The 11,350-nt window shown below is 38.6% G+C and overlaps 1 protein-coding gene across 9 annotated transcripts in view; it reads left to right on the top strand.

Moving 5' to 3' along the window:
• afdna (afadin, adherens junction formation factor a) overlaps positions 1-11,350 on the top strand; it is a 209,719-nt gene that overhangs the window by 98,340 nt on the left and 100,029 nt on the right. For all 9 annotated transcript variants that reach the window (XM_048600620.1, XM_048600619.1, XM_048600612.1 and 6 more), the window contains exon 8: positions 1,775-1,939. In XM_048600620.1, the coding sequence (XP_048456577.1) occupies positions 1,775-1,939 (165 nt within the window). The remainder of the gene's footprint in view (positions 1-1,774; positions 1,940-11,350) is intronic.

Below are 11,350 nucleotides of genomic sequence, written 5' to 3'. Positions count from 1 at the left end.
GCCTCTTCTCGTGTCCTCACAGCTTCCCTTTGCCCCCAACCCACCCTTTGTAGCCTCTTACTTTTCCCAGCCTCGGGCACTTTCAAGCACCTTCACTTCTTGGCTTTTGTCTCGCGCGCTCCCTCGCTCGCCTGTCAGCCCCACCCCCCAACACCATTTCATGCCCATGATTCCCTCTCAGCATCTCCCTCTTCGTCCCCACCCTTTCACAGTTTCCTCTTCTCCTGTAACTCCCTTGCAATTTCTCCTGTCTTCATCCCTTACCCAAGGAATATTTCCTTTCCTTGCAGCTCATCAGCAAAGGAACTTGCAACAGAAGACACTGTAGGCATCAGCACAGTCCTAGGCAACCCCCCAACCCCCACCTCACCTCTCCCCCACATCACACCACCCCCTGAGTTGCAAACCTTGGCAAAATAGTTCCAGGGCAACTCACTAATTTTAACTTCCTCCCTTCCTTTCCTCATTTCTTATCCTGCTTGCTGCTGCTGCAGTCATAGCTATTTCTCTTCCATGTTTGATGTTGATAAGCACACCAGTGTGTCTGTGATTGGTGGAGTTGCCACTCACCAAATCTGTTCAGTTTACTTGCTTTGGAGTTGGGGTTGATTTTCCCTGGCTGGTAGTATGCGTGTTTAGTTGCCTTCAGGGCGAAAGCCACTTCCCTTGTACTGTGAGGGCTGCTAAGAACTCAGATTGTTGAGCTAAAATGTTTGAAAGAGCAATGTCAAATAACTGATTTAAGGGTAGCTTGATCTGCTAGAGTTGACCAACTTATCAATGTAGTAATTTTGGAGATTATGTCCAGGTATAGCAGAATGTTATGGTATTGTGGAATGGATTATACTTGCAGTGTCAATTTTGCTGGTTCAGATGAAACTCTGAGGCAGCAGTGCCTTTAAAGCCCCAAGGACCAAGGTTCAATTCCAGCCTCTGGCAACTGTCTGTATGGAGTTTACGTGTTCTCCCTGTGTCTGCGTGGGTTCCCTCTGGGTGTACCAGTTTTCCTCCCACAGTCCAGAGATGTGCAATTAAGGTGGTTTGGCTATGCTAAATTGCCTGTAGTGTCCAGGGATGTGGAGGCTAGGTGGGTTAGCCATGAGAAATGCAGGGTTATGTAAATAGGCTGGTTTCAGCGGGTTGGCATGGACTCGATGGGCCGAATGGACCTACTTCCACACTCTAGGGATTCTATGGTTCTAATTTATTTCCATAAAATTGTTGCATGCAATATACACTTCATTCTACAAAACTTTTTTGGAATTTTAGTACCATTTCATTTTTATATAGCTACAGTTTCATTGTTCACACGTGTGCTTCATGTTCCCAGATGCATGCATGTATGCACACTATAGTATATGCACACTCTGGTAGTGCTAACTGGAAAGAAATGCAAAAGGTTACAAGTATTGCAGATCCTTTGAGCTATGAATCAAATATGGTGATAACTGGTACTTTTTTTAATGAATCTGTAGTCTTTTTGAACTCTCCAGAATTGCATACAATACTTCAGTTGATGCTAAATCAGTGTTTTAGAAAGGTTCATCATAGCTTCCTCCTCTTTGGCACTAAATGCATCAATTATTTGCAAAGCCAAGAATCTTTTTGGTCCTCAATTTGCATTCTATACCTGCCCTGCCATCTCAGAGTTCTGTGCAATTCTTGATCTTTTTCCCACAATTCCACAATTCTTGATCTTTTTCTTTTTAACTAAGACTGTACTAATATTCTGATCATGGCCTAATCGTTTTCCTGTCCTTTTGCTTTTGCATAGGTACTTTGGTTTTCCAGTTAAAGAAGCGGCCACCTGAACATATCCCAAAGAATGTAAGGAAACAAGATGGGAGGTTACCAAAAGGAAAAGAAAGGAATGATAGTTCAGGCTACGGTTCTTCTTTGCCTCCTGAGAAATTGCCGTACCTTGTTGAATTGAGTCCCGGTAAGTGTTATATAACACTGTATTAGGTGTTTAAAGGTTTTGTTGTATTGCTTAAGTTCAGCTTTATTTTAATATTTGTTTCTTTTTCTTCTGAAGCTTTGATTCCATTAATACTGTTGAAGAAATTTAGCATGCACATCCTTTGAAGTCAGAATCACGTACTCCGATTGTTATACTTGTGCAAAATGTCATTTTTCCTTTTTTATTAACATTAACTAATAGTATTGCAGTTGTAAATGTTCATTATTCAGAAATATGGCTATAGCAACAATGAAATCAACAAAGGATTGCCAAAATTACATTTTTGAAGGTAAACTATCAAAAAATATAAAGAAAGACAGCAAGAGCTTCTTTGAATGTATAAAACGGAAGGGGCAGACCAAAGTGAACATAAGTCCCTTGGAGAATGAAGCTGAAGAAATAGTAATGGGAACCAGGAAATGGCAAAGGAGATGAATAAATACTTTGCACCAGTCTTTGCGGTGGAAGACACAATTGCAATTCCAAAAATTTGAACTAATCAAGGGAGTAAATGCAGTAACTATGCTAGGGGAAAACTGCTGGGTAACCTAATGGGACCAAAAGCTGATTAAATCTCTGGGACCTGATGGGTTGCATCGAAGGACATTAAAGCAAGTAGCAAAAGATGGTGGATGCTCTGGTGGTAATCATCCAATGAAGGAGATAAACTAAGTAACTGTAGGCCAGATACATGGCATTGAGAAGATATTAGAGTATATTATAAAGGGTGTAATGAAGGTAAACAAATTTAATTACATAGTTATGAGGACAGATCTGGCCCTAGTGGACAGGGCAGGAAGACTAAATTGATAGGCAGTGATAGATGTTTAGGGAGATACTCAATTGCTTCCCACTAAAATATAATCCAGAAAGGAAGAAAAATCGTAAAGGGGGTGATGGGAAAACATCTATATTTAAATAAAGAAGTTAAAGTTAGTCTGAGGGCAAAATCTAAGACATACCATGTTACAAAGACAGGTGGCAGGCTGGAGGATCAGGAAACTTTTTAAGAAGATCCATAAATGGTTACTTTAAAAAGCCATAAAAAGAGAAATGGTAAACTGAAAGAAAACTAACGCAAACTATAAAAACTGATAGCAAAAACTTCTACTGTTGGCCCCTTGTAGGGTGAGGCTGAGGAGTTAATAGTGGGGAACAAAAAGGCAGACTTAATAAATCAATATTTTGTTTCAGTTTTCACAGTGGGAGGACAGTAATGCCATCACTATAATAACAAGTAATGCAAAGATTATAGAAAGGGAGGAACAGTCGTTATCACCAAGGGAAAAGTACAGAGCAATCTATTAGAATTGAAGGCAAACAAGACCCCAGAGCCTGATGGCCCTCATTCCAGGGTCTTAAAGGTGCCAGTAGAGATAGTGTGACCATTGATTATAATCCAAAATTCCTTGAATGCAGGCAAGGTTCCAGTGAATTAAAAAATGCTAATATTATTATTCAAAAAGGGAGGGAGGCAGAGAGTAGGAAACTGTAGACGTTGGGAAATTGTTAGAGTCCTTTATTAAGAAAGTAGTAACAGGGCATTTGGAAAGTCAAATAAAATCCATCAAAGTCAACACATCTTTATGAAGGTTAAATCATGTTGGACTAATTTGAGAGAGTTCCTTGAAGATGTAACGAGGAACGTGGATAATGGAGATCCTGTAGATGTATATCTGTCCTTCCAGAAGGCACTTGATAAGGTGACTCCGCAAAGGTTAATACACAAGGTAAGATCAAATGGGGTTGGGGTAATTTTCTGGTCATCGAGACATAACTAGTGGGGTGCCACTGGATTCTGTTCTTGGGCCCCAACTATTTACAATCTATATTCGTGACTTGGATATGGGGATAGAAGATGCTATAGCCGAATTTGCAGGTGACAGTAAAGTAGTTGGGAAAGTAAGTTGCAATGAAGTAATAAGAAATTCACAAATGGATATGGAAAGGTTAGGTGAATGGGCCAAAAATGGTGTTTGAAATTTAAATGGATAAATGTGAGGCTATAGATTTTGGAGGAATAGAAAGCAATTTATTACTGAAATAGAGAAAAACATCACCCTGCTTTGGTGTAGAGTGATCTGTGTGGCCTCATGCATGAATTACAGGACTAGTATGCAGGTACATCAGGTAATAAGGAAGGCAAATAGCAATAAATGCCAAAATGCTGAAGGCATTGAGTATAAAATTAGGGAAAGTGAAAGGCATTAGTAGGACTGCATCTAGAGTATATGGTACAGTTTTGGTCCCCTTACTTGATGTATGTCTGGTATTGGAGGCTGTTCAGAGGAGAATCACTAGATAGATTCTAGCGATAAGGGATTTGTCTTGAGAGATTGAGCATTTTAGGCCTAAACTCTCAAGTTCAAAGAATGGGAGTAGATCTAAATGAGATATGTAAGATGCTAAAGGCGATTGACAAAGTAGTTAGAGAAATTCTTTCAAGGGGTGATCCAGAATAAGAGGTCACGGTTTTAAAACCGGGAGTAAGAGATTAAACAGATGAGAAATTGTTGCAAATCTGTGAAATTCACTACCCGAGTGTGTTGGATGTTGGGACATTAAAAATCTGTTTGTGTCCTCCTCAAATTTACTCAAGTAGTAAAGGGTTGAGGGGTGTGGAGCATGGGCAAAGAAAGTGGGGTCGAGGCCAAGATTACACATGATCGTATCTAATTGCAAAGCAGGATTGAGGGGTTGAATTGCGTGCTCTGCTCCTAGTTATGTTCTTATTTAGAAATGCATAATATAATCAAGCAGACTGAGCATGGCTTCATGAATAGAAATCATATTTGACAAATTTACTGGAATTTTTTGAGAAAGTAACAAGAGGATAGGTAAAGGGGAAGCCAGTCAATGTGATATATTTCAATATCCAAAAGGGTGTTCAATAAGGTGCCAAATCTTAGACCGTTCAAGTTAAGAGTTAAGGTGTTGGGGTGAATATACTATTGTGGATAGAGATTTGATTAATTGGTAGAAGACAGACTTGCAATAAGGCAGGCATTGTTAGAATGGCAACCTGTAACTAGTAGAGTGCCACTGAGACTACAATTATTTCCAATATTTATTAATGGGTTGAATGACGGATGTGTGTGTACTTTAGCCAAAAATAGACTAAACAGCAAGTTGTGAGGATGACAGCCTACAGATGGACATAGATAAAGTACTTGGAAAATGGAATATAATGTGCGAAAATAAGATTATGCACTTGGGAATGAAAACTAAAGGAGCTGAGTATTATTTAAATCGAAAAAGATTGCAGGAACCTGTAGCAATGGGATTTGGGAGACCCTTGTGCATGAATCTCAAAATGCTTGCACCTGCATTGATCAGGCAGGTGGGAAGACAAACAGTATGGTTTTCTCGGTTTCATATACAATGGCATGTAAAATTAGGAAGCCCTGTAAAAATTGTAAAAGGCACTAGTTGAACTGTTATGGACGAGACCAAACCCCCTCAAAATATTCAGAAGATAGTCTAGATCTTAACTTTTTCTCATTTTAAAGGTAAGTATAAGGTGTTGCATTCCAGATGCAATTCAATTGGTCAAACTATTGGATTTGAAGCAAAACACACTTCATGCATCTCGTATTTTTAAAATGCAACAAAAGGAAGGAACTGGAATAACTGTTGGAAAACTTAGCAGAATAATAGATACTGTAACTATTACTAATTAACTGTTCCAATACAGTAACATCCCATGAACAGACCCTTGCCAACAGGCTAATTCAGAAAACAGATTGTTATAGCCAAAAGCTGGGAGTCCTTTGCCTGCTATGGGTGTTGCATGTGAAATAGTGTGGGGGAAAAAATAGCTTTCACTTCTTCCAGGCCCTAACAGCAACTGGTACTGAGAAAACAAAAATTCCTGGATCTGTGGGTGGGCGCTAGACCATACCAATTAAGGCTTCTTCTATTGTTCTAACCTTTTTTAAAATAAAAGCACCTAAGGCTTCACAAGTTCCTTATCTTCTCGTAGACTACTCGGCGTCTGTCCTCCAATCTCTCTAAAAGAAATGAGGACAAAACACACTTCTTAAAGCCACAGTGTTGTCACTCCCCCTTCCTTTAAAAAAAATGAACCATCAGTATACAAAGATGGTTTTGTTTTCTTTTAAGACCTTTAGTTTTACACTAAAATGCATACTACAATACATATGCACCACATTGACTCTAAGCATGCAAATATTCACGCCTGACAGTCTACTTCAGTCGTCTTGTTTCCCACCATCGAACGCCTCTGTCTGTCTTCTTCAAAGCTGTGACAACGCATCAACAATTATGTTCGTTCATCCCTGCCAAGTGTAGAATTTTCAAATTGGCTGCAATAAGCTCCATCCAGACAGTCTGGAAGTTTTGTTTTAAACTTCTCAACTTTTTAAGGTGTTTTGATCAGTATGTACAATTGTCCCAGACACATTACTGGCAACATAAATGTTGAAATGTTGCAACGTCAACACCAAGCTCAAGACCTCCTCAATCGTGGAATATTTCTGATGATTATTCAATGTTCTGAAAAAATACCCAATAGGTCTTTCTATCTCCTGTTTGTCATCTTGCAAGAGTACAGCATCAATACCTACATTACTCCCATCGATAGCCACCTTGAATGGCTTTGTGTAATTAAGTGTGTCCACCCTGGGGGAGTGGTTAATGCAACTTTCAGCCTGTCAAATATCTTCTGACAGTCCTCCATCCACTGATATTTTCTGCATTTCTTCAGTAAGTCAGTCAGTGGAGCAACCACACTGCTAAAATTTGGTACGAACTTCCAATAAAACCACTCAATCCCAGGAATCGTAGTACTGTTCGTCTTTGCCGATGGTATGGGAAACTCCCAGTAACATTTGTTTTCACATCCCATGGGGCCATTGGTCCATGACCAATGACACTGCCGACTAATGTGACCTGGGCTTTTGCGAGCGAAATCTTAGCCAGATTTATCACCTAGTCTGCCTCCCAAAGTCAATCAAACAATTCCATTAGATACTGCAAATGTTCCTTCCATGTATGACTAAAAGTCACCAGGTCATCGATTGTATACCGCACAATTTGGTAATCCAGAAATGACTTTGCTGGTTAGTCTTTGAAATGTGATTGGCGCATTTTTCATGCTAAATGGCGTGACTTTAGGCTGGTATGCTCCATTTGATATCACGAAAGCCGAAATTGTCTTCGCTCTTTCAGGTAAAGGTATCTGCCAGTATCCTCTGAGTAAGTCCAACTTAGAAATATGAGTTGCTTGTCCCACCTTCTCAATGCAGTCTTCCAAATGTGGAATAGGCTATGAATCAGATTTTGAAACTGCATTGACTTTGTGATAATCCCCACATAACCATTGGGTACCATTTGGTTTTAGCACTATTACTATTGGTGAGCTAAAGCCACTGCAGCTCACTTCAACAATATTGTCTTTGAACATGCACTGTCTGTCTTTTTTTGAACCAATGCCAACTTTACAGGGTTAAATCTATAAGGATGTTGCTTAATTGTATAAGTGTTTCCTATGTCTGCATCATGCATGATTAGATTAGAGCTATCCAGCTTATTTGCGCGTATCTCCCCATGTAATTGAAATAATTCTTTACAGGTCTCTTCAATTTTCTTCTTGAAGGTAACTCAGTAATTTATCACAATTTTTGAGATTTTCTTCATTGTTCAGTTTAATTTGAGCAATGTCCAATTCAGAATCATGTTAACTTTGTTCTTCACTTTGTGTTGTAACAAGTAATACATTCTCCTTTTGCTTTTTTTTCCCTAACAAAATGCCTTTTGAGTATATACATATGACAGACACATACATTTCTTTCTATCTGGCATTCTTATCCAATAATTCACCTCACTCAATTTCCTTTCAATTTGATAAGCCTCACTAAACCTTGCCTTTAAAGGTTCACCTACCACTATCTCTACTAGCAAAGTTGTGAATTTTTGATTTCTTGTTAGCTTCCTATTTCATCACATTATGTACTATTTTCAAATGCTGTGTAGCCAACTCACCAGCTCTGTTTAAATCTTTCCCTAAAATTTGGCACAAGTCCAAATCTGTGATCTCTGAACCTAACACACCCTTGCCAAAAGACAAATTCAGAACACTGGTTGTTTCACGTGCAACTTCCACAGCAGGCAGAGATCTCCAGCTTTTGGCTGTAACTGAAAGAGTGAAAGAATAGTTTTCTCCTCTTCCAGACCCCAACAGCAACTGCCACTGAAAAAATTAAAAATCCTGATTCTGTGGTTGGGAGCTTGACCACATCTATTCAGGCTGCTTCTGGTGTTCCATTTCTTTAAAAACAAACACCCAAAGCTTCTCAAGTTCTCCATCTTCTTGTAGACTGCTTAGCAGCTGGTACCCAATCTCTCCGTAAAAGAAATGAGAACAGAACACGCCTGTTAAAGTCACAATATTGTCACACCACACAGAATGCAGTGAACAGTTTTGATCCCCTTATCTAAGATGTATTGGCATTAGAGACAATCTGGAGAAGCTTTACTGTTGATCCCAGGTATGAAGGGGTTTTCTTATGAGAGTTTGAGTAGGTTGGACGTGTGCTCATTAGAATTTAGAAGAATGAAATATTCAAGATTTTGAGGCAGCTTGACAGGGTTGATACCAAGAGATTGTTTACCGTTGTGTGAAAATACAGGATTGGAGGGCATTAGGAGTTTGGGGTCACCTATTTAAGACAGATGAGAAGGTATTTGTTTTCATAAAGGCTCATTATTCTGAGGAGTTCTTTACCACAGCTGTTGCAATTAGGTAATTAAGAATACTCAAGGCTGAGCTGCACAGATTACTAATCAGTATGGGAATTGAGGATTACAGGGAAATAACAAGAAAATGAGTTTGAGAATTCAGATCAGCCATGATTTCATCGGAGCAGACTTGAAGAGCTGAATGTGTGCTCCTGTCCCTTTATGGTGTTAAAGTAACTACAATCTTCAGTCCAAGTAGCCTGTCTGATGCAGCTGCATCTCTCCGATGATATGGTGACCAGAAGTTCAAGCAGTAATCCAGCTGTGACCCAGCTGAGTGTTTACATAGTTCTAGCATAAACTCCCAGTTCTGATGCTCTACATTTTGGCTAATGAAGTCCACTTTCTTCAACTTTTCAGCCACTTTCAGGGAGCTCTAGGTCATTCACTCCATGCTTCCTCTATTCTGCTGTAATTGTTAGTATCCTTTCTTATGTTGGATTTAACTCTCCTTGCCACTCTTGCGCACACCTGATCAGACCATTGCTACCTTTATACTTTCGTCATTATCAACCTCAACCATTTTTTATAGCGTATGTTTTAAAATTATATCCCTACATTCAAATTCAAATCCTTATTATATCCTACAAAAAGCAACGGATCAAATGTGCTGAGCCTGCAGAAATCTGAATGGACGCAGCTTTCAAGCTGCAAAACACCCATCAACCATTATGCATTTCCTTCCTGCCTCTGAGCCAGTCATTTTGGGTTCAGCGTCTTACACAGCTTTAGATCCCATGGCTGTTTTAAGTCTGTGACAAATCTACCATGCTTTCACCTTGCTAAAGTTCATAAAAACTATATCAAATATGCTGTCTTCGACTGACCTTGTCAGTAGCTCAACTCTGAATCTTACTTATTAGTTACAAACTTCCCTTCACAAATCTGTGCTGATTCCGTTTGACCAATGTCTTTCAAAACAAGAATTTATCCTGTCCCTAATATTTTTTCAATAACTGCCACCATCAAGGTTAGTCTAATTGGCTTGTACTTAACTAATCCCTTTCTTTTATACTTTGGCGGCATATCTGTAACCAGAAGATTTTGAAATTATTATTGGAGACTTTACTTTGTTTTTTAGTGGCCTGAGATACATTTCAACTGGGTCTGTGTGTTTATCCACTTTCAAAGATGTTAAATCCCTTAGTATTGTTCTCGTTTTAATTTTGTTTAATAGTGCACATTTCACTTTCCTCATTATAACGTCTATATTGTTCTTTGTATAAAACAAGTACACAGAATTACTTTAAGGACAAAGCCAACATCTGCAGCTTCCACTCTCAGGTTACCCTTTTGACCCAAATAGATTCTGCCCTTTAGTTATCTGTTGCTCCTTTGTATTTATTAAATTGCTTGGTTTTCCTCCATTTTACATTGCAATACTTATCCATATTCTCTTTGCTTTCCTTTTTAATTTCATCTATATTATACATATTTTAGACTCCTTTTAGGTTTTCTGCACTTCGAGTCCTCTTTCTTTTCATTCGTTATCTGCTCCTTTTAAGCGTCTTTATCCAGGATAAATGATGGTTAGAACTTGCATTTGTTTGATACCTGGATTAGTCAAAATAAATGCTGAGTTCCAAGAAATGTCAAGTATTTACTGTGAGCATTTGCTTTGTTTTTCAGCTTCTTGGATTGTAAGTGCCTTTTCAGTTATGAGATGAGCAAAATTGGGAATGTATGAGTTGTTGGACTAGGTCAGTTATACAGTCCCTGGAATTACCTTAATTTTCTTTTATTACCTTCGTTCATTTTGTTATTTTTGACTTCCTGATATGAATGTGTGCAGCATTTAGTTTATAGGAGGCAGTGGTAAGAGTGAGCATTGTGATGCCATTGTAAAGGATAGTGCATTGAGTTTATATTTTCAAGATTGGAACTTACATTTTAATAACATGCAAACTCCTAAACAAAGAAAACTGTGACTTGCAATTGAGGATCTGCTTCATTGCGATCAGGATTACTTGTTTTGCTTCATTCAAGTATTCTGCCGCAGAGATTGTCTTACAATTAAGTCCAATATGTTTTAGCTGCAACGGTTCTCAGTTTTAGCTGTTATCAAAAAAAATTGACATTTTGTACTCCTCAAAAGAATTGTTGTATCGTGTGATTCTTTTCCAGACTTCTATTTACCTCTTCCCTTTTCTACCCAAGTATGGAAATTCTCTGATGGATCATGTACTACATGTACTAATTGTAAATGCATCTGGAAATTTTATAGGATAATGTTCTGAATTTGTAAAGGATATGTGAAATCATAAAACAAAGCTTATTAAAGGGCTGTTTTGTTCTAAGTACCCTATCCCCCTCCCCTCTTCTCTCTCCTCTCTTCTCTCTTCAACCCCATCTTATAAACCAGGAGACAAAAATCTTTCTTGTGAAAAAAGCACTTTTAGAACTTGAGATGAACATTGTGCAGGGTCTCTGTTCCAGGCTGCACCCTTTTGAAATTTGCAATTTTAATATATCCACCAATTTTGATAAACAATGGGTTTTTCCTTCTGGAGTATCTCCAGTTGGTACCAAATACTTTTCTTCATTCATTGGTTTTTAGTTGCCCTGCAGTGAATAGCCACCCAAATTTATGGGGAATTATACTTCAATGGTAATGAATTAGCTGTAAAGTTA

Source organism: Rhincodon typus, chromosome 9 (genome assembly GCF_021869965.1).
Source record: "Rhincodon typus isolate 14 chromosome 9, sRhiTyp1.1, whole genome shotgun sequence".
Taxonomy (NCBI): Eukaryota; Metazoa; Chordata; class Chondrichthyes; order Orectolobiformes; family Rhincodontidae; genus Rhincodon; species Rhincodon typus.
The sequence above is the reverse complement of the archived record's forward strand: the minus strand, read 5'-3'. Positions and strand labels throughout refer to the sequence as shown.